We start from the raw sequence: 24,236 nt of genomic DNA, 5'->3' as shown, positions 1-24,236 counted from the left end.
TTCTCTAAATAAATAAAAGAATAATATTCAAGATTTCTCCCCATGAACCAAGTGGGTTTCCACCGGGTGCTCCTGTTTCCTCTGAAAGTCCAAAGATATACTGGTTAGTAAGCTAATCGATCATTGTAATGTCTTGTGATTCGGCTAGTGTTAAATACGTGGGTTGGTGGGCCTGAAAAGCCTATTCCATGCTGCATCCCTGAAATAAAAAACATTAAAGATCTCTCCCCATGATTCTCCCCGGGTTTTTTCTGGGTACTCCGGTTTCTTCCCACAGTTGAAAGTCTTACCAGTTAGTATGTTAATTGGTGGTGATAAATTGTCCTGTAATTAGGCTGGTGTCAAATTGGTGGGTTGCTGGGTATTGCAGCTCATTGGGCCAGAAGGGTGTGTTCCATGAGATATCTCTAGATAAATAAATGAACAGCCTTAATTAAAGTTTCACTTTACAGACATTTAATCAAGTACATCAGTCTATTTAGATTCTTTTACATTCTGCCACATCCATAAGGAGATGCAGTGTGGAGCAGGCCCTTCCGGTCTAATAAGGCCGCTCTACCCACCTATTTAACAGTAGGCTAATCACCAGGCAACTTACAATGACCAATGACCACTTTAATCACTTTCCTGTTGTTCCCTTGGAGCAGTAGTTACGGATAGAAACTTAATTTGAAGTAAAATTTGTACAATTTAAAAGTCTGCTTTGTTTCTCTAGTAAGGCAGTGTTTCAGCTTCTTCAGCTACTGTGATCTGCTTTCCTATGTACAATCAAGTAGTACTGGGATTAGAACTGAGTTAAAATGAAACATTGATACAGGAGTACATTCTTTCATCGCCCAATTTATTTCTTTATACCACGACGATGTGCGTATTGAGTGACATCGTGAAACCAAATAGCCACAGGGTTGACATTCACCAATGTGTTCCGGATTTGAATTTGCCTCTTGCTTCCTTGTTCACTATCATTCTCTATCTGAGCAGATTCTATATGAAATTAAAAAAGAACTGTATTTGCTGTTATCTTCCTGTTAATTATCAGCTAAGAGCTTGAAACAGAATTCTGCAGTAACTAATGAGCAAACTTCAGTTTTAAAATCAGCAGTGCTTAGATTTCTGTCTGATATGTAGGTCGGGAGGTTCTCGCTGCCAATAGAGTGGAAGGAGTAGAAGATCTGGCTTTTGACTGGATTTCGAGGAATCTTTATTGGACTGATACACGCTATAGCAGCATATCTGTCCTGCGACTGGCTGATAAATCCAGGAGAGTGATTGCTGACAACCTGAACAATCCTAGATCTATTGTTGTGCATCCATTGTTGGGGTAAATTGAAAGCAAACATCAGTATACGTAGTTTTTATCACATTAAATATTATGGATCGAACTCTTGGAAATTCTTGTAGATGTAACAGGAACATTGCCATTGCTTCATTTACTTGCAGATACATCTTCTGGACAGACTGGTACCGGCCTGCAAAAGTCATGAGAGCCTGGGCTGATGGATCAAATGCAGAGCCACTAATTAACACAACATTAGGCTGGCCGAATGGTCTTACCATTGATTGGAGGTAAGTCAAATTGATAACTTGAGGGATGATATTTCAGCGGTTAGAATCATACCGTAAGACCAAACATATCAAGTTAAGTTTATTGCCATTTAACTATATACATGTATACTGTTCTCACTGGGTCTCAACACCTCCCTCTGCAATTGGATCCCGGACTTCTTAACAGTAAGACCACAGTCAGTCCGTGTGGGCATTAGTGTCTCTTGTCCCATTATGCTGAGCACTGGCTGTGTGCTCAGCCCGCTGCTGTTCACACTGCTACGCCCGACTGTGTGGCAGGATCTAGCTCAAACCGTGTCATCAAGTTTGCACTTAGCAAAAACAATGACAAGACAGAGTAAGAGAGGAAGTGGAGCAGGTGGTGGATTGGTGTGAGAAGAACAACATAAGCCTGAATGTGGAAAAGACCAAGGAAATCATTATGGACTTCAGGAAGGTGCAAACAAACTATTCCCCTTTGGGAATGCACGACTCCTCCATAGAGAGAGTTATGTGACCAAGTTCCTGAAAGTTCACATCACTGATGACCTCACCTAGTCTCTTAATATCAGCGCCCTGAACAAGAAGGCACAAGAGTGTTCCATTTCCTCAGAAGACTGAGGCAAGCAAGGCTAGCCCCCCACCCCCATCTGAACTGTTTTACAGGAGTACTATTGAGAGCGTCCTGACAAATTGCATCTCCATCTGGTTCGGGAGCAGTCGAGCATCAAACTAGAAGTCCCCACAAGGGACTGTGAGAAGAGCTGAGAAGACCATAAGGGTCTCCCTACCATCTACTGAGGACATTTATCAGGAGTTCTGCATATGCAGGGCCCTTGGTATTATCAAGGATCCCTCCCATCCATCCCGCATCCTCTTTGACTTTCTACCATCAGGCAGGAGACTCCGATGCATAAAGACAAGAATGGTCAGGATGAGAAACAGTTTCTTCCCTCAGGCCATAAGGCTTCTGAACTCCCGGCTGCATCTTAGTCGATGTACCACTGGTTAATCTGTTCTGTACCTTGCAATATTTAATATTAGTGGACTTTAGTTTGTTGTTTATGTGTGATTCATCTGTAGGTTTTATCTTTACCTTCATAAGTTATTGCGTGTTATGGGTTCTGGTTCAAAGAAATGTTGTCTCATTTCTATGTGCATTATATACATGTATTTAGTTAAATAGCAATAAACCTCACTTGACTCTTGACCACCAAATGAGACGATGTTTTTCCGAACCAGGGTGTAAAGCACGGTAGCACACGTAACACACAATCACTTTGGAAAGCAAGAATTAAATCTACAAATGAATTACACATGGATAAGCCAAGTGCATAAGTATATACTGTAGGGTACGGTACAGATTATGTGGTGACACTTTGAATTCAATGCAGCAGGGAGATCAGAAGCCAGTGGCCTGGGGAAGAAACTGTTTTCCATCCTGGCCATTCTTATTTTTATGCATCGGAGTCCCCTGCCTGATGGTAGATGGTCAAAGAGGATACTGGATGGGTGGGAGGGATCCTTAATAATACTGAGGTCCCTGCATATGCAGAACTCCTGATAAATGTCCCCGATGGATGGTAGGGAGATCCCTGTGGTCCTCTCAGCTCTTCTCACAGTCCTCTGTAGGGACTTCCGGTCCGATGCTCCACTGCTCCCGAACCAGATGGAGATGCAACTTGTCAGGACGCTCTCAATGGTGCTCCTGTAAAACACATTTAAGATGGGTGGATGTGGGGGGAGCATCGCTTGCCTCGATTTCCTCAGGAAGTGGAGGTGCTGTTCTGCCTTCTTGTTCAGAGAGGTGATATTGAGGGAACAGGTGATGTCACTGACCGTTTTCCTCCATTTTCTAATTTGAACAAATAACTTGAACTTATACAAATATTTTTGTAATCAAACACCATGAAAGTAAGCCCCTTGGCCCACCATATCTTTGCCGACAATTTATCACCCTGTCTTCCTGAAGCGACTGGTTTTAAGGCACCGGTAAACCACATTTGGCCCATCATTTGTCAGTAGAAACAGTTCAAACGGGATTAGTAGCTATGCCATTGAGAGCGTTTAATAAGTAGTGGGAGCTTATCCTCATTAACACCGCTGGTTATAACAACATTACGTAACCAGGCAGTTGGGGCTTGTCAGCTGTGGTTGGCAGTTTACTGAGGAGAGGGAAAACTCTGATCTCATACTCTGCTGCCTTGTGGCTATACCCACTCATGAAGGAGGTTTTGGGAGTAAACCCCAAGAGGAAAAATCCAGAGGTCGTGTCCCTGAGGCAGACCAACATTAAGTTCCATGATGGCTGGCAACTTCTGCGACCTCACTAATGCCAAACTGTATTGGTCTCCAAGTGTTCCTTTGGATTCATCAGCTGCATGGAAAGGAAGAGCTTGCTCGCTGTATCATACAGCCCTGGTCTGTGTATTCTGTCGACAGCTGGGAAGCAACATCCATCGTTGTCTCTGACCAACAGAGGGCCTGATTAGTCACCCATTTATGCTTTTCCTGCACTAATCTGATTGGCCAAGAATATTTAAAGTGATTTAGCCCATCACCTTGCATGTCTTTGCGATGTGGAAGAAAACTGGAGCAATGTGGGAAGGTTCCAGAGCATCCGGAGAAAACCCATGCCATCACAGTGGAAATGTGCAACTTTCACACAATAACATCAGGTATTGAATCCTGATCATTGAAACTCTGAGGCAGCAGCTCTACTAGCTACACTAGTACGCTGCCTAATTGATGAGGCCCTTTCCAATTCCCATTCCCAATCCCGTTCGAATAAGTCCATCCATGCCTCCTCTTGTGCCAAGGTGAGGCCACACTCGAGTGGAGGAGCATTATATTCCTTATACACCTTATATTCCGTCTGGGTAGCCTCCAGCCTGATTTTCTGGTTTTAAAAAAAAACTGTTCTCCCCATCCTCTTCCCCTCTTCTTCTATTCCCCACTTTGGTCTCTTACCTCCTCTCACCTGCCTATCACCTCCCTTCTGCTTCCCTTTCTCCTATGGCCCACTCTCCTGTCAGATTCCTTCCTCTCCAGCTCTTTAGCTTTCCCACCTACCTCACTTCACCTATCACCTTTTAGCTATCCTCCTGCCCTTCTCCCTTCCATTCATTCTCCCTCCCTTCCAATCCTGAAGAAAGGTCTGGGCCTGAAATTTCGACTGTTTGTCCATTTCCATTGTTGCTGCCTGACCTGCTGAGTTCCTTCAGCATTTTGTGTGTGTTGTTCTGGATTTCCAGCATCTGCAGGCTTTCCAGTGCTTTTGATGAGGCCCCTGTTGTCAAGACGGTCCTGATGTATGCAACCATAGCCCTGTCCTCTCAGAGACATTGTAATGCAAAAATCCTCTGTTCTCATGTCAACCTGCAACAACACTCATGCTACGTCCACACTAGACTGGACACATCCATAACCGAAGGTTTTTCTCTTCAATTTGACCCTCCGTCCACACTGAAACGGCGTTTTCCTCCCCCAAAAACAGAGCTTTTCTAAAACGCCCTCCAGAGTGTGTAAATTTGAAAACGCCGCTTGGGCAGAGTAGTGTGGACGGGGTAACTGGAGATTTCTAGAAACACTGTCATGACATGCTGGAACAGATGGTGGCAGCAGCGCAGCATTTCGTTGTTTTCTTGAACACAACCCCCACACAACCTAACAATCTCAGAATAGCCGGCAACGAGACTGAAGCCAGAAGGGTTAGAAATGTACTCACCAAATACTTTGACCCATAACTACTGAATAAATAAGTATACTCACTTTGCCCTGTTTTCCGTCCTTGCTTGTATGAAGGTGGTTTACCTATTTATGCAAGTACTTCTCTGACAATAGATGTGTAACAGCCTGCTGTGACATTGTATGGAAATAGAAGATAACACTGATGCAGACAGGTTTTACATATTTAACAAGGTGCTTTATTAATGCAACGGAGTAGTCAGTTTTTCAATGTTCGTCTTCAGCTGGGTCATACTGTCCGTGAACTCCCTGTCGGTTGCCACCGTACGCTCCAGTATTTGTGTTTTTTTTTAGTTTTAAGTCCTCCTGTGTGAGAGCCAACAGCTGTCTGTGCAGTTACAGACTAGAAAACCTTAAAAGGAAATTGCCAAATGACAAACGCGCATTTTCACAGCGAGATTCGACACCAAACATGTCGCTTGTTTTCTCTAGATGTGTCCTGCATATGCCTAGTAGGAGGAGATTCACCCAAATACCCGTTTTAATGCGGACGGAGGTATTTTCAAAAACACTGTGTGGACGCCTATCGTTCTTACGCGAAACCGGCATTTTCAAAATTATCCGGTCTAGTGTGGACTGTCTTTCTGTAGAAGCTGGCTGACCTGCTGAATGTTTTCAGCATTTTCTACTTTTATTTCAGTTCTCCAGTGTGTTTTTAATTGCCTTGGTTCTCAGCCGTCCCATTACACCCAGGTCTACTACCATGCAGTTATTTTCTGGGCTTTGATATTATCATCCTTCTTTGCACCAGACTCGTATACTTTTAAGAGAGTAAGCAGTTAACCAGATTAATAGAACATTGAATTTATTCTTAGGGGCACGTTCTGTACATTGCTTTATTTAGTTATTTAATTTCACTTTGAAATTTGTTAAACATTTTCTGTTTTTCTAGTAATTTACGTCTCTATTGGGTGGATGCCTTTTTTGACAAAATTGAGCACTGTTCTCTCAGTGGTTCAGACAGACAGACCCTCAGTCAAATTAGCCAGATGTCACACCCTTTTGGTCTTACAGTATTTGGCGGTAAGTTATTCTTCTGTAGAAGTATCAGTCCTTTTACTTAACGGCATATCTTAATAGAATAAATCCTAAGATTTTTACAGTATAAAGTCATGTTTGTTTCATGCAGGACAAAACTCATTGAACAGTTTAAGTTTAAACAGTTTCTTCAACTTTTCTTACAGATTATGCATATTTTACGGACTGGAGGTTGAAGGGAATTGTCCGTGTGCAGAAAGTAGATGGTGGAGGGATGACTATTATCAGAAGTGGCATTGACAACATTATGCATGTAAAATCCTTTGACGCTTCTATCCAGACTGGTAGGTGTGAATATACAGATTATGTTCATTTTATGTATCTGAAGAAATCTATTAGATTCAAATGTGGAATTATGCAAATGAGAAGAATTTGAATGATAATGAGAAGAAAATGAATGTTCTCTGCAATGTGCAGGGCACAAAACTTTTTACACCTTGGTTTGCCAGTACAAAAATGGCAGAAGGTGGTTAAGAAGGCATACGGTGTATTGGCCTTCATCAGTCGTGGAATTGAATTTTGGAGCTGAGAGGTAATGTTGCAGCTTTATAAATAGATAGATAGATACTTCATTCATCCCCATGGGGAAATTCAACTTTTTTTCCAATGTCCCATACACTTGTTGTAGCAAAACTAATTACATACAATACTTAACTCAGTAAAAAATATGATATGCATCTAAATCACTATCTCAAAAAGCATTAATAATAGCTTTTAAAAAGTTCTTAAGTCCTGGTGGTAGAATTGTAAAGCCTAATGGCATTGGGGAGTATTGACCTCTTCATCCTGTCTGAGGAGCATTGCATCGATAGTAACCTGTCGCTGAAACTGCTTCTCTGTCTCTGGATGGTGCTATGTAGAGGATGTTCAGAGTTATCCATAATTGACCGTAGCCTACTCAGCGCCCTTCGCTCAGCTACCGATGTTAAACTCTCCAGTACTTTGCCCACGACAGAGCCCGCCTTCCTTACCAGCTTATTAAGACGTGAGGCGTCCCTCTTCTTAATGCTTCCTCCCCAACACGCCACCACAAAGAAGAGGGCGCTCTCCACAACTGACCTATAGAACATCTTCAGCATCTCACTACAGACATTGAATGACGCCAACCTTCTAAGGAAGTACAGTTGACTCTGTGCCTTGCTGCACAAGGCATCTGTGTTGGCAGTCCAGTCTAGCTTCTCGTCTAACTGTACTCCCAGATACTTGTAGGTCCCTGTTATGAAAACCCCGTAACCAGGTAACTTACCAGCAAAGATAGATGGGTCAGCTGAGTCGGATGCTACTATTTTCAAACGTTTTATTCAACAAGGGCACAAACGTATGGTTAATACAAAACATTCAGATCGTCAAAACTCAATCTAAAACACCGGTGTAACCATAATCAATCAGAAATAAGCTCTACAGTTGTCTAGGGGTTAATACGGAGTCCAACGGAAATATAAAGAGTCACTCAGAAGTTTGCCGGCTTTTCCTCGTTGTAGAGAGAGAGAGGATTTAGAAAAGATACACACTTGCCCGTTGTCTTGGCAGAGCTGGTTCTTGGAATCAGGGGAGCAGACTTCCCCGTTGTTATTTAAAAGCAGTCTTTCGTTGGTTTTAGCCACAGATTCAAATTCGGAATCTAGCGTACGTGGCTTCCTTCAAAATGGCGTCCCGCTCCCACGGGAATTCGATCTCGTGTCTACTGGGTGCGTCTGGGTGCTTCTGAGGGTCCTCCCCTCAGACCTGCCTTTATACTTCTTCACGGGATCGCAGGTGTCAATCAAGTTGCAGGTAATGCGATCTCTCTCTCAACCAGCCCACTTTGCCCGAGGGCTTTTCACGTGGTCTCCATGAGACAATAGTCAAAGTCACCTTTATTCTGCTTCTTGGGAGGACGTGGTCTTCCGCACGTCTCTCTCTCTCTTGGGTCAGTTGACCCCCCTTAACTAGAGTTCTTGCGATTTTCACAAAGGAGGGGGCCAACGGCATAACACCTCCCCCCATAATGGGTTTTTAACCAGTGGTTAAAAACAGGTTGACACAGGAATTTTTTTTTCGAATCTACATATTACACAAGCTTTTCTCTTCACAGAGTACTACTGTTATACATTCAAGTCAGTATCTAAACAGGTAACAAGTACAGTGCCCCTTTTCTTTAATACCTTAACCTCATGTGCCATACTAACGCCTGGTAGCATCAAACTTCAGCTCAATAACCACCTTATTTATTTGCTTTCTTCAGCAACATAACTAAGGAGGTGTGATCTTAGCTTACATACATCTACAAAGGTTCATGCAAAAGACAAATTTTTATGTTACTTTCAAACTTAACAGTCAAGCTTCCATGGGTGTTGTCTTTATTATTCACATACTTTGTCAAAATCCCTTAAAACCGGCTTCTGCTATTTTAAAAATCGCGTCCCCATTAACCCTCGCCTCTTTTCCGGTTAATTCCCTCGTGGCGATCTTGGGCACCCTGGCGAAATAGGCTTTCGCCCGCTCCTTTCATAGGAGTTATTTTATCAGCGTGTTCCAAACTTAGACCACCGAATTCCTTAATTTTAGGCAATTTGTTGTTTTTCTCTTCAGGACCCATCATGCTATTAGTTTCCAATTTAAGATCCGCAAGCGATCCCGCTTTGTTCAGACAGCATTTCAAATTCTGCCTTTTCACACCACACTCTGGAATAACAATAGCGTGTGGGGCCCCTTTACCTTCCAACACAACCTGTAATTGATTCACAGGTTTTGTGGTACCAAGCCATTGTCTCTGTAGCCTGGTTGTTGCTTTTGATATCAGTCCAGCCTTTAAATTTTCTTCATTCAATTTGGGAACTACACATTCCCCTTTCCCTTGAGTTCCGTGACTAGGTTCAGCACCATGTGCATCCCCATCTTGGACACACTCAAACGGGACATTGGCCTCTTCCAGGCTTTCAACACCCGTAACTTTTTCAAATTCTAACGTCCCCCCCTCCTTCCAGTTACTCTCCAGGCAGCCCCCTGTTGGGGAAGGCGCAACCCTGCGAGCTGAAACAACCTCCTCGGCCATGTCAGCTGACTTCTCCACAGCAAGGATACCCTTCTCCTCTAAGACTGCCCTCATTCCACTCTCGGGACCATCAAGAACATCTTTAGAACTCTCAACTTCTCCAAACAATTCTGCCAAACCAGACAGATCAACCACGTCCAACTCTGGACGTTTTAACAGCTTTATCCGTTTCTCATCTTTATTTTCTACCTCTAGGACCACTTGTTACGAAAACCCCGTAACCAGGTAACTTACCAGCAAAGATAGATGGGTCAGCTGAGTCGGATGCTACTATTTTCAAACGTTTTATTCAACAAGGGCACAAACGTATGGTTAATACAAAACATTCAGATCGTCAAAACTCAATCTAAAACACCGGTGTAACCATAATCAATCAGAAATAAGCTCTACAGTTGTCTAGGGGTTAATACGGAGTCCAACGGAAATATAAAGAGTCACTCAGAAGTTTGCCGGCTTTTCCTCGTTGTAGAGAGAGAGAGGATTTAGAAAAGATACACACTTGCCCGTTGTCTTGGCAGAGCTGGTTCTTGGAATCAGGGGAGCAGACTTCCCCGTTGTTATTTAAAAGCAGTCTTTCGTTGGTTTTAGCCACAGATTCAAATTCGGAATCTAGCGTACGTGGCTTCCTTCAAAATGGCGTCCCGCTCCCACGGGAATTCGATCTCGTGTCTACTGGGTGCGTCTGGGTGCTTCTGAGGGTCCTCCCCTCAGACCCGCCTTTATACTTCTTCACGGGATCGCAGGTGTCAATCAAGTTGCAGGTAATGCGATCTCTCTCTCAACCAGCCCACTTTGCCCGAGGGCTTTTCACGTGGTCTCCATGAGACAATAGTCAAAGTCACCTTTATTCTGCTTCTTGGGAGGACGTGGTCTTCCGCACGTCTCTCTCTCTTGGGTCAGTTGACCCCCCTTAACTAGAGTTCTTGCGATTTTCACAAAGGAGGGGGCCAACGGCATAACAGTCCCCCACTTGGACTACTGTGCTCAGTTCTGGTCACCTCACTACAGGAAGGATGTGGAAACCATAGAAAGGGTGCAGAGGTGATTTACAAGGATATTGCCTGGATTGGGGAGCATGCCTTATGAGAATAGGATGAGTGAACTCGGCCTTTACTCCTTGGAGTGAAGGAGGATGAGAGGTGACCTGATAGAGGTGTATAAGATGATGAGAGGCATTGATGCCACAAGAGGGGACAGGTTTAAGGTGCTGGGGAGTAGGTACAGAGGAGATGTCAGGGGTAAGTGTTTTACTCAGAGAGTGGTGAGTGCGTGGAATGGGCTGCCGGCAACGGTTGTGGAGGCGGATACGATAGGGTCTTTTAAGAGACTTTTAGATAGGTACATGGAGCTTAGTAAAATAGAAGGCTATAGGTAAGGCTAGTAATTTCTAAGGTAGGGACATGTTCGGCACACCTTTGTGGGCCGAAGGGCCTGTATTGTGCTGTAGGTTTTCTATGTTTCTATGAAAAGCCAATTTTCCCATAAGTGAAATGTGCAATAAATTAATAATCAAATTTAGCTGAATGACTTGCTCTGGATAAAATCTGTTGTGTATTTAATATTTCAGTAATATTGTAAATATATTGTTTGATTAAGCATTCTTTGTTGTTTACATAATGCATTGTAAGTTATATATAGAAATATGTAAATGTACAAGTCATTATGCCACTTCACTTATGGACACACCTCACTTAATGTGAAAAAACTAAGTTAGACTCACATTACCAGTTCCATGTCTATTCTTTAATTGATTAGTGTTTTGAGGTTACAAAACATATCATCTGTGACCTTTCAAAAGATCAGAAGTGCTGTCATGTCTGAGTTGGCAACTGCAAATTTAGCATTTGTATTGTCCTTTTGATGTTGAAGCCTCAGGTAATCTAGAAGCACCCCAGCAGGTGTCAACTAGGCACCTCCTGGGTTAGAGAAGCTTTATTGTAAAGAAATCTGACTTCTGCATAAATTTTTAGTTCTGCTTTTCAAGATAGCAGTAATAACAAGATCTTTAATTACGTTCATTAACAGTGAGATACAACATCTGTTGCATTAGTTTAATTGTGGATAGGTGTAGGGTGAATAGTCTATGAAATTAAAGAATTACGTTAGATGTATGCAGTGATACTGTTGTCCTGTGAACAAAGTCACCAGGACACAGTGTGTACATATGAATTAGTGTCTTTATTCGACAAAATGAGATACAGCTGGCATCATATTGAGACCAACTTCTCTCTCACTGAGGGTGAGATGCCCCATTTTATTAGGTAACAGGACATACCATCCTTAAGGCTACACGTGAATTAGAATATGATGCTCCCCACAATGTAATTACAATCACATTACAAAATAAGCAGAAGTATCTGCTTTAAATACAGTACACAAATAACATATACACATTTACACATCTCCATTACTAAAGTGATGAAATCTTCCTCCGTGTATGGATTTTGGCTTCTGCCAGTTAGATTGTGTAGGAATCTGTGAGTCCCAGTTGAACTTCAGGTCCACATTTTTGTTAAAAAGGAAAATACTCTTGCTGTGTTTAATGAATGGTTGTATCAATGTTATAACCTGGATCATTTCTGTGAATTAAGGCATTCTACTTCAATTATAATTAAAAATTACCTGTCTGATTAAATAAAGCAAATACTGGTTTTGTATTGAAGTCCTATTATCTTTTATGTCCATCTGATAAACATTCTGCTGTTTTTAAAATATAGGGTCTAACTCCTGTAACAAGCCAGCAAACCCCAATGGAGACTGTAGTCATTTTTGCTTTCCGACACCCAATTTTCAGAGAGTCTGTGGCTGCCCGTATGGAATGAAACGGGACTCCAACAACCTGAACTGCATTGAAGATCCATCCAGCGAGCCACCCAAACCACAATGTGCCATCTTCTCTTTCGCTTGTGCCAATGGAAAATGCGTGCCAGGTTACAATCGCTGCGATGGAGTTAACGACTGCCTCGATAATAGTGATGAAGTAAACTGTGGAACTTTAAGTACGTACTGTTCAAATTTACATACAAACCAGCCAATATATGAGTATAATTGAAAACTTCAGTGAGCTAATGATCTTGCTTAAAATCCTCCAGATTCCTCCAGTTGCACCAGATAAAATTTACCTTTCAGCACATTTAATTAAAACATTCTTGGGTTAAGAAATAAATATTATGACATTTTACAGAATGTCATTAATTGTCCTCTGTTCTCAGAATGCCTATCTTTGTTTTGTTAATTAAATTTATAATATACCTACCAGTATAATTCAGAAAGAATTGATTACACATAATTACTACATCATGAGTGATACCTCAAGTAGTGTTTTGATTGATGCACCAGTGACTGAGAGTTCTGGTAAGTAGTAATAGCATTAAAGCACAATTTAAAATGGGAGGATATGCTTGAGGTAGCTATATTTTTTTTTATGGGAATAGTACTGTGAAATATGTTTGATTTTCAAGAATGTCCATGCATACTGTTTTAACAGACAGTGTCTTTAAAAAAAAGCTACAAAATAAAATATATTGAAGTAACAAATAGACTCTTAGTACAAATCTATGATGCAAATAGAGAAAGTAATAAAGAGCAGATTTGTCACCGCCTTTGATTTGGCCAATGACACTGGGGTCATCAGCAAATTTAAATGTGGCAGTGGAGTTGTGCTTAGCCTCACATTCAAGGTATGAAGTGAAGGGAGCAGGAAGCTAAGCACACAGCCTGGTGATGATGGAGATCGTGGAGGAGATGTCGTTGCCCATCTGAACAGACTAGGGTCTGCGAGTGAGGAAATTGAGGATCCAATTGCACAATGAGGCATTGAGTCCAAAGACTTAGAACATAAAACATAGAAGAGTACAGCACAGGAACAGGCCATTCAGCCCACAGTGTTCACAAGCAAATCAAAAACACCCAAACACTAACCCCTCCTGCCTACGCAGAGGTATTCAAGGACATTTTCAACCTCTCACTGCTACGGACAGAAGTTCCCACCTGCTTTAAAAGGGCAACAATTATACCAGTGCCCAAGAAGAGTAGTGTAAGCTGCCTTAATGACTATCATCCAGTAGAACTCACATCTATGGTGATGAAATGCTTTGAGATGTTGGTCGTGGCTAGAATCAACTCCTACCTCAACAAGGACATGGACCTACTGTAATTTGCCTGTCACCACAATAGGTCTATTGGAGATGCAATTTCAATGGCTCTTCGCACGGCCTTAGTTCACCTGGACAATATTAAAACTTACGGTAGGATGTTGCTAGTTGACTATAGCTCAGCATTTAACACCATCATTCCCACAGACCTGATCGATAAGCTACAAACCCTGGGCTTTTGTACCTCCCTTTGCAATTGGATCCTTGTCTTTCTAACCAGAAGACACCAATCTGTGCAGATTGCTGATAATATCTCCTCCTTGCTGACAATCAGCACTAGTGCACCACAGAGATGTGTGCTTAGCCCACTGCTCTACTCCCTCTGTACTGTGTGGCTAGGTATAGCTTAAATGCCATCTGTAAATTTCCTGATGACCCAATTGTTGATAGAATCTCAGATAGAGATGAGAGGAGAGAGATATACCTTCTGGTTGAGTAGTGTCACAGCAACAACTTTGCACTCGATTTCAATGAGATGAAAGAGCTGATTGTGGTCTTCAGGAATGGTAAGACGAGGGAACACAAACCAATTCTCACCGAGATAGTAGAAGCGGAAATAGTGAACAATTTGAAGTTCCAAGGTGTCAAGATCTCTAAGGATCTAACCTGGTCCCAACATACAGCATAGCATTTTTAGTGTTTTTCTCTCAACGTTTACAAATTTCAGTACATGTATATTAATAATATAGTACATGTACTGAAATAAAGGTCTGATTTTATTTTCTAAAATTATAATGTACTATTCACAATATACAACAATGTAATCCATTTTATGGATATTGTTGATGTGTATATGTTTTGTGACCATTTTCTGTGAACTCGGAAAGTGTCTATAGGTAAAACAAGTGAAGCACTATTTTTACACAATGTGCTTTAGCCTTTATTTATTGAGATACAATGCGGAATAGGCCCTTCCGGCACTTTGAATTGTGCTGCCTGGCCGTCCTCTGATTTTATCCTAGCCTAATCACACTTCAATTTTTTGCAATGACCGATTAATCTACCAACCAATCTATCTTTGGACTGTGGGAGGAAACCAGAGCACCTGGAGGAAACCCACGCAGTCACGGGGAGAACATACAAACTCCATACAGGCAGTGTCGGGAATTGAACCCCAGTTGCCTGTACTGTAAAGCGTTGTGCTAACCACTACGCTACCATGACGCCCCATTATTACTTCCTTAGAATTGTACTGAAGCCTCAATCTTAATTGCGTGCTTATTTATCTGGAGTCAGAACTCGAATCACAACGTTATGAATCACAAACACCAGACTGCCATTGAGATAAGGTTTATACTTGACCTTATCAGACATCTTATATGTTCCACAAGGTTATTCAGTATCTTATGAATTAATTAGGTATCTTTAACTTACTTTGCTGCCCATTACACCAGGCAGGAGGCAAAGAGGGGAATCAAGGGGGCCTTTTCTGGTGGCTGCAATGACTAGTGGTGCGCCTCAGGGGTTGGTGGTGAGACTGCTTCTTTTCACATTGTATGACAATGATCTGGATGAAGGAATTGATGGTTTGTGGCCATGTTTGCAGACAATACGAAGATAGGTGGGGGGCAGGTAGCAGGGAGTCTGAAGAAGGACGTAGACAGGTTGGAGAAATGGGTAAAGAAGTGACAGATAGAATATGATGTAGGAAAGATTTTGACAGAAGGAATAAAAGCATAGACTATTTTGTAATGGGGAGTAAATTCAAATATCAGAGATGCAGGGACACTTGGGAGTTCTCATACGGGATTCACTCAGTGTCAGCTGGCAGGTTGAGTCAGTGGTACGGAAGGCAAATGCACTGTTGGCATTCATTTCAAGAGGTAAAGAATACAAGAGCAAGCAAGACATTGGTCAGACTACGCTTGAAGTATTGTGAGTAGTTTTGGGCCCCTTATCCAAGAAAAGATGTGCTGGCATTGGAGAGAGTCCAGAGGAGGTTCACCAGAATGATCCCAGGACTGACTTGCTGCGTTTAGGGCAGCATTGAGGATTTCCAAAATAATTGTTATTGTTTTTGACCAGTCTGGGTTGTTATCCTTGAACTGAACCCTTGAACTTGGTGGACCACTCTTAGTCTGGCCTCTGCCCTTTGACCTGTTTGGCATGGGTGACTCTACCAAGAGCCAAAGCCTGAAGTCCTGACACCAGCCAACATAGCTGTCTGGGTTATTGAGACATGCAGGCCTCCACACCTTACGACAAGTCTGTAGTCCTCTTGGAGGAGGTATCTTTAAATTTCGACATTTCTACTATTCTCACCTTATGAGATTATACATAATCCCTAGATCAGCCACCTGTTGTTTCATTCAGTTTCAACATAAAAATGTATAACAAATTGGCTCAAAGCTCAGATGCTCAGGATAACAACACATTTTTACAGGGTCTCACTGTAGGGGCTATAATCTTTGAACTAAATCAAATTAAACACAAAACACTTTCTAAGCTAACCACTAGGCCAACGTGCCTCCCCATATCTTGTGTATGTAACCTGTGAATAGGAGCTTTTCACTGACTACCCACTTAAGCAGAGTCATGTTTTGATACATATTTCTGAAGGCTGTTGTCTTATTTCTGTATATTAGATACTACATGTTCTTCATTGGCCTTTACATGTACAAATCTCCAGTGCATTCCAAGTTACTGGAGATGTGATGGACAAAACGATTGTTCTGATGGAAGCGATGAACAGGAATGCCCAACCCATGGGCCCAGCACTTGTGCAACAGACTACTTCACCTGTGCTAATTCCTACTGCGTCCCTAAGAGATGGGTATGCGACACGGATAATGACTGTGGGGATGGCTCAGATGAGTTGAGCTGTAGTGAGTATCATATTTTCTGCAAGATGATTTTATAAGTTTAAATGATAAAGTTAAGCTACTTGAAATGAAACTACCCAGTTTTCTTTTGTGATTCAGTCTGATTTTATAGTCATCTGTTTTAATAGTTTAATAAATTGTGACTTACTTACTGCCCATTAGACCATTGATGTTTAAGGCACCATAGAGGAACCTCCATCTCTGAATGTCCATACCATTGCACACAGATATGCAATGATCCTTCATTGAGTCTTTTAAGAGTTACTTAAAAAGAGAAACTAGACACAGTTGGAGAGGGGTGAACTTTAAAGATGAATTAATTGATATCCTGTTTGTTTTTCATCTACGTTCTGATATCAAAATGCCACTTATTGCTGAAGTTCTGCTGCCCATTATGCTGTTGGTGTTTAGGTCCTCCACCTCTGGTGGTGTTCAGGGCTTCCTCCATTGTCAGTAGCTCGGTTTTCACTACTGTCAGCCATGCAAGACCCGGGTGGAGTTTCAGGAATACCGTTGCATTTAGAAGTAGAAGGATTCTACATTGCTGTTTTCTTAACAATTTTGTTGTACCAGTCAGGGTTGTTAGTCCTGAGCTGAATCCCTAAACCTGGAGGACCAGTGGACCACTCTTAGTCTTAGTCTCTACCCTTTAACTTGTATGAAATAGGTGACCCTACCATGAGCCAAAGCACAAAGTCCTAACTCCAGCCAACATAGTTCTCCAGGTCATTGAGACATGCAAACCTCCAAACCCTATGACAAGGTTATGGTCCTCTTAGAGGTTTAGTGAATTGAGTGGAGATAAATTTGACAGCTCTAGGAAGGAATGTCGTGATGCACAGTTAAATCGCTCCTATCTAGCTTGGTACTTCCTGCGTATCACACTGAATCAACAAGCAGCCAGGACTGATCGGGTGCCTCATTTAGCTCATCAGCTCGATTTGATTAGCAGCAGTTGAGTCAGGTTTGTGCTTCTTGGCACAGGTGGCTGAGGAGGGAGCAATTAAGACAGAGGGTGATAGGCTCTTGATTAATCAGGGTGTGAAATGTTGTGGAGAGAGGCAGGAGATTGGAGCTGAGAGGGAAATGGCTCAGTCATGATGACATGGCGGGGCAGACTGGATGAGTACAATGGCCTAACTCGGCCCCTAGTCTTATGATTAGAAATGGCTTTCACCTGGAATTCAGATACAAGGAAACCCAAGCAGTTTAATTATCAGCTGACACTTAGTCTTTGATTTACAATGTGATCAATGCAGGTTTATCCCAGACTGATAGAAAAGAGTAAACAGTCGATGTTTTGGGCCAAAACCTTTCTTCAGGACATTTTCTTTTCCATGGATGCTGCCTGACCTGCTGAGTTCCTCCAGCATTTTGTGTGTGTTGCTCTGGATTTCCAGCTTCAGCAGAATCTCTTGTGTTTGTAATGTATTTCTTGATTAATGATTCTTTGTTGTTTAAATAGTTAAATCATGGATAGGTACATGGATGGCAGAGGTATGGAGGGCTATGGCCCCTGTGAAGGACAATGAGAGTAAGCAGTTCAAATAGTTTCAGCATGGACTAGATGGGCTGCAGGGTGTGTTTCTGTGTTGTACTTCATAATGACTCTAATTCATTAAGGGATAGATGTAAAAGTACGTGCATGATATACGTCGCCACACCGCCACGTCAAACGTGCGTACCTCACTTAAAGTAAAAAAATAAGTTAGACTCACGTTCTGGACTCTCCTTGTTTTCCTTTCAGTTAACTTTTGGTTTAGTTACCAACTAAAACAATTGCATCTCCAGCTTTCACCTCTGTGAATTCAAATTCCTTCATGCATTTCAAAGTGGTATCGTTGCAAAACTCACTGTGTATCTGTCATCTATATCACTTAAGCACATAACACCTCGCTTATTGTGACATTTCACCACCTCTTGAAGGAGAAAATCTACAGCTTCAGATGAGAGTAGCCAGTTGATAGAGTACAAGCACAGCAGCTTTGCCAAAACCTGATGGAGGAGCTTGTTCTTGCGCTTGTTTAGTACCAGGGATTGTAAAGTCCGTGGTCAGCAGTGGATTAAAGGGCGTAAGAGACTGTGGCTTATGTTCTTCTTCAAATACCATTTCTCCCTCTGCTTCACAAGTCAATTGTTCATCTGCCTCTTAATTTCTCCTGTTAACCCTATCACAATCCCATTCTCACACCTTTCTCTTTGCTGATAGCCCAGCACGGTAATTTTGTCAAAGGGTGGTGAAAAACTTAGAGGAAAAAGAGAACATTACCCAATTTGATACTGCAGATTTTGATATTGCATAAAATTTGGCAGCAAGGATACAAGCACAAAATGCATGCTGTGAGCAACAAGCTACACATAGCTTTCATCCGAAACATTGGGAACGAATGTTGCAACAAGCTCACTCCCACCTGGATATGATGCTGGTGGCAGTGTGAGAATCACATTTTTTGATTTCTCTGGTGCCTTCAATACAATCCAGCTACTACTTCTGAGTGAGAAGCTGCAAAGGATGGGTGTAGACATTCACTATCTCCTGGATTACTGACTACCTGACAGACTGATTCCAGTTTGTATGGCGGGGTAGTTCTCTGTCTGAGATGGTGGTGAGTGGCACTGGAGCACCACCAGGGACTGTCCTGTCTCTGTTTCTGTTCACACTGTACACCTCAAACTTTCAGTACAAAATCTGAGTCTTGTCACTTGCAGAAGTTCTCTGATGACTGCAGTGGTTGGGTGTATCAAGGATGGGCAGGGGTTGGAGTAGATGACTGGTGGGCAGATTTGTGGAGTAGTGTGGGAGGAATCACCTGCTCCTGAATGTGACCAACCAGGGAGATGGCGATTGATTTTAGGAAGAAGAAGTTGTGATGAGTTGTGTATAGATTCTGGGAGAAGTTGTTGCGGTGGTGGAGGAACACAAAAACTTGTTCACCTCGACAACAGATTTGACTGGAAAACCAACACCAAGACTGTTTACAAGAAGGGGATGAGCAGACTCTATTTTGTAAGGAAGCTGAGATCCTTCAATGTGTGCAGCCGGATGTTGGAGATCTTCTATCAGTCTGTCGTAGCGAGTGCAGTCTTCTTTGAGGCTTAATGTTGAAGGATGCAAAAAGACTAAAACTCATCAAAAAGGCTGGATCCATCCTTGGCTACGACAAGGATCACTAAACAAACTGTTATCCATTATTACAGCAAGCTAATTAAGTAAGTGAATTATGTTGGAAAGGATGAAAACACATAGCAGTGCTGCTGTGCTGTAGCCTGTAACTATAGATTAAGGTTAAATAACGAAGACGACAGGAGAGAAAAGCCTGACTTATATTTGATTGATGCACTCTAATATTTGAAGTTCACTTACAGCTTTGTACCATAAGGCCTAAGGTTGGACAATCTGACACATCCTCTCCGTGACCTACTGAATAAGCAGCGGAGCACCCTTTCGGACAGACTCATTCAGTTCCACTGTCACAAGGATCGTTACAGAAAATCTTTCCTACCAAATGCTTTAAGCATATACAACAGTTCATCTCTGTGCAACAAGAGAACAAACTTCATAGTACAATAGTCTCTGCATTATTATTTCATAAATCATTATTGCAAATTATTGCTCATTGGTAAATTAATATTGTGTATATTATTATTCTGCACTTTATTATTAGTTAGGTCTGCTTATTGCTAAAAGTGTTTTTAAGTGTTGCTGTTGTAACAAAAGAATTTCCCACTTGGAATCAATAAAGTATTACTACTACCACCACCACCACCACCACATCAGTGAATAAAGAAACATGCGATTTTTGCTGCAGAGGATTTAGTTATAGGGCAGCCAAAAACTAAGATGAAACTGATTAACAACTAACAGCAATTTGTTGATTAACAACTGATTCACAAGCATTTGATAATCTAAATTTTGGAATATGGATCCTAATCCTTGCATCCCTCCTCAAAGTATTTTGAAAAGGAGGGAGTGGAGTACAAGAAGGCAGTTCACCACTTCCTTCTCAAGAGCATCTGTGAATGAGCAATCACAGAATGCTGTTGGCCCAAAATGTCAATTGTTTATTCATTTCCATGAATGCTGCCTGATCTGCTGAGTTCCTCCAACATTTTGTGTGTATTACCATGATCAATAAGTGTAGGCTTTGTACACAATGCTCAGAATCCTAAAATTAATTTTTTTTAAAAGCATTGGAGATGTGTCCTTTTGTTGTGTGAGTTGCTAAGTGTAGGAATCAGAAGTGGAAGATCTTAAACAAGAGAAAATCTGCAGATGCTGGAGATCAAAGTAATACACACAAAATGTTGGAGGACCTCAGCAGGCCATATGGAAAGGTCCTGATGAAGCCTCTCAGCCTGCAGCTCTTTTCTATAGATGTAGCCTGGCCTGCTGAATTCCTCCTGCATTTTCTATGGAAGATTTTAACTCATTTTTCTTTTACTTCAAAATGAAGATTCCACAAATTCCTGTCAGCCTGAACAGTTTTTATGCCCAGAACATCGGTGTATTGACCCAGTTTACATTTGTGATGGTGATGAAGACTGCCTGGATGGATTGGATGAACAAGGCTGTGGTGAGTGCCAAAAGGAGATAGCAAATTTATCATTAACTTTTCAATTGATAGTACTGTATGACTTAGATCCCTTAATCAAAATTAATTTCATTACAGTGTACAACTGCACCTCATATCAGTTTAAATGTGCAAGTGGAGAGGAGTGCATCAATATTTTCTACCACTGTGATGGCGTTTTTGACTGCCTGGATGAATCGGATGAGGCAGGATGTCGTAAGTGTATTATTTTACAGCTGATTTAAAATGAAATTTTCATGTATTTATACGCACTTGAATAAACATAGAAACATAGAAAACCTACGGCACAATACAGGCCCTTTGGCCCACAAAGCTGTGCTAAATATGTCCTTACCTTACAAATTACCTAAGGTTACCCATAGTCTTCTATTTTTCTAAGCTCCATGTGCCTATCCAGGAGTCTCTTAAAGGACCCTATTGTATCCATCTCCACCACCGTTGCCAGCAGCCCATTCCACGCACATACCACTCTCTGCATAAAAAAAACGTACCCCTGGAATGGAATGGGACGTGGGACATAATCCATTGGGAATGGGATGTGGGACATACCGGAATGGGAATAGGTCGTGGGACATATCGGAATGGAATGGGACAGTATCATACTGGTACCTGTTTCAATGTCTAGCACCCATTGGCATTTACATCCTTAGTGATTAATTCTCTTGAGAGGCTGGTGTTGAAACATATCAGCTCCTGTCTGAGTGGCAACTTGGATCTGCTCCAGTTTGCCTTCTAAAGCAACAGGTCTACAGCAGATGCCATCTCATTGGCTCTTCACACAACCCTGGAATATCTGGACTGCAAAGATGCTCACCTCAGGATGCTCTTTTTCGATTACAGCTCAGCATTTAATATCTTCATCCCCTGAAAACTAATCAGTAAATTTCAAGACCTGGACCTCAACACCCCTTTGTGTAATTGAATCCTAGATTTCCCCACTTGTAGACCTCAGTCAATTTGAATTGACAAAACATCTCCTCCACAATCTCCATCAGCACAGGAGCACCAGAGGGATGTGTGCTTGGCACCCTGGTCACCCACAGTACACTTATGACTGTGTGGCTAAGTACAGCTCCAACACCACATACAAGTTTGCTGATGATGCCACTGTTGTGGACTGTATCAAAGGTGGTGATGAATCAGCATACAGAAGGGAGATTGACAACTTGGCTGAGGGGTGTAATAACAACAACATCCCACTCAATGTCAATAAGACCAAGGAACTGAATGTAGACTTCAGGAGAAGGAAACGAGAGGTCCATGAGTGAGCAATCATCAGAGGATCAGAGGTGAAGAGGATCAGTAACTTTAAATTCCTGGGTATCACTATCCCACAATATAAATATAATTGCAAAGAAAGCATGGCTACACCTCTGCTTCCTCAGGAGTCTGCAGAGATTTGGCATGTCATCAAAAACCTTGGCAAACTTCTATAGATGTGTAGTGGAGAGTGTGCTGACTGGCTGCATTATGGCCTGGTATGGGAACAGCAATGCCTTTGATGGAAAATCCTACAAAAGGTAGTGGATATGGCCAAGTACATCATGGGTAAAGCTGCCCCAACCATTGAGCACATCTACATGAAATGTTGCTCTAGGAAAGCGGCATCCATCTTCAGAGATCCCAGGCGATGCTATTTTCTCTCTGCTGCCATCAGGTAGAAGGCACCACCAGGTTCAAGAATAGTTACTACTCCTCAACCATCTTGAACAAAAGGGGATAACTACACTCATTCTACTTCTGGTGCCCATCACACCGCTGGCACTTTGGGCAGCAGTAAGGTCCTCCATCTCCCTGTCCTTGGCCATCTTCTGTATTGTGCCCCAGGTGTGGTTCTAGGTTGTCATTTCTGCCTCTATAGTACAGCACCAAGCTGTCTTTGGTCTCTTGCATTTCCTCCAGCCTTTAGGGGTCCAAATGTCTTGATGAAGGAGTTGGCCTCTCTTCTCAACACATGCCCCATCTATCTCCAATGTTTTCTCATGATGGTTGTGGCTATGTCCTCTTGATGACACTGAAGGAATAGGGTTTGGTTGGAGATTTTTCTTGGCCAGAAAATATTGAGGATCTTCCAGAGGCTTGTGGTGTGGAATGATGACACAAAAATTGTATTACCTAAATATCAGGAAATGTTAGTTGCAATATTGGTTTTCTTTTGTAGCCACTCGGCCTCCAGGAATGTGTCACCAAAATGAATTTCAGTGCCAAGGTGATGGTTCTTGCATACCATCAAATTGGGAATGTGATGGCCATGCAGACTGTATTGAAGGATCAGATGAACATCTCAGCTGTTTACCGAAGAACTGCTCTGCAAACTATTTTCGATGTGACAATGGAAACTGTGTCTCTGTGGCTTGGCTGTGTGATGGTGATAACGACTGCAGGGATATGAGTGATGAAAGGAACTGCCCAACGCAACCATTTCAATGTGGCAGCAACCAGTGGCAGTGCCCAGGACTCAGCATCTGTCTAAATTTGGATAAGATTTGTGACCACACTCCTGACTGCCCAAATGGTGCAGATGAGTCTCCATTCTGCAGTAAGTAAAATACTGTTAATTATTTTCATATTCTGTACAATGAACTTGGGACCCAGCACTGTACATACAGTACTGTGCAGAAGTCTTATAGGTGAGTGTACGTATACACACACACACACAGCTAGTATGCCTAAGACTTTTGCACTGTACTGTATTTGTCCGTGTGGAGCAGAGAGCACTCTCAATGGGCCAAATAACCTAATCCTCCTCTCTCTCTTATGATCTTAAGAGTTTATAACAACTAGTGAGCCATTAAAATCATGTTACAGTGATGCATCAGATTCAGAAGTCAAGATATTTTTGTTATTTTGTGTAATGTATATAATAATGCTGGGTCATTGTACATTCCTACAGTTGTTACTTAAGTTTCAGGCAAATTAATTTTAAAATCAATCACTTCCCTTGATTTTTGCAGCACCAGTGGATATACATCTCATTTCTGTAGTTACCTTCAGAAAAACTTCATTTAAACTTACACCTGTAAATTCTATTACAATTAAACTTATCACTCTAAACTTTAGAATCATAATTTGAATGATATTTAAGTAATTATAAATGTTCTTACACTTGAGTTGAACTAACTGGATTGCATTTGTAAACCTAACATGCAGTGAAAGATGGAATATATGAACAGTCACATGATTAGTAATTAAATTATTAATCTAAGGGTTACAGGGTAGTACAGCACAGACCAGGCCCTTCAGCCTATCTACCCCATGCCAGAACCATTTAAACTGCCTATATTTCAACCTTTACCGGGACCAC

At 41.9% G+C, this 24,236-nt stretch overlaps 1 protein-coding gene across 1 annotated transcript in view; it reads left to right on the top strand.

Annotated features, from left to right (window-relative positions):
• The window catches only part of lrp2a (low density lipoprotein receptor-related protein 2a), a 396,886-nt gene that overhangs the window by 112,154 nt on the left and 260,496 nt on the right, over positions 1–24,236 (top strand). The window contains exons 15-23 of the mRNA XM_073047514.1: positions 1,129–1,321; positions 1,441–1,566; positions 6,185–6,315; positions 6,477–6,614; positions 12,082–12,363; positions 16,104–16,343; positions 20,795–20,914; positions 21,011–21,127; positions 23,094–23,471. Coding sequence (XP_072903615.1) covers positions 1,129–1,321; positions 1,441–1,566; positions 6,185–6,315; positions 6,477–6,614; positions 12,082–12,363; positions 16,104–16,343; positions 20,795–20,914; positions 21,011–21,127; positions 23,094–23,471 — 1,725 coding nt within the window. The remainder of the gene's footprint in view (positions 1–1,128; positions 1,322–1,440; positions 1,567–6,184; positions 6,316–6,476; positions 6,615–12,081; positions 12,364–16,103; positions 16,344–20,794; positions 20,915–21,010; positions 21,128–23,093; positions 23,472–24,236) is intronic.

This window comes from Hemitrygon akajei, chromosome 5 (assembly GCF_048418815.1).
Source record: "Hemitrygon akajei chromosome 5, sHemAka1.3, whole genome shotgun sequence".
NCBI lineage: Eukaryota > Metazoa > Chordata > Chondrichthyes > Myliobatiformes > Dasyatidae > Hemitrygon > Hemitrygon akajei.
Note: the sequence above shows the minus strand (reverse complement) of the source record. Positions and strands in the feature narration are given on the sequence as shown.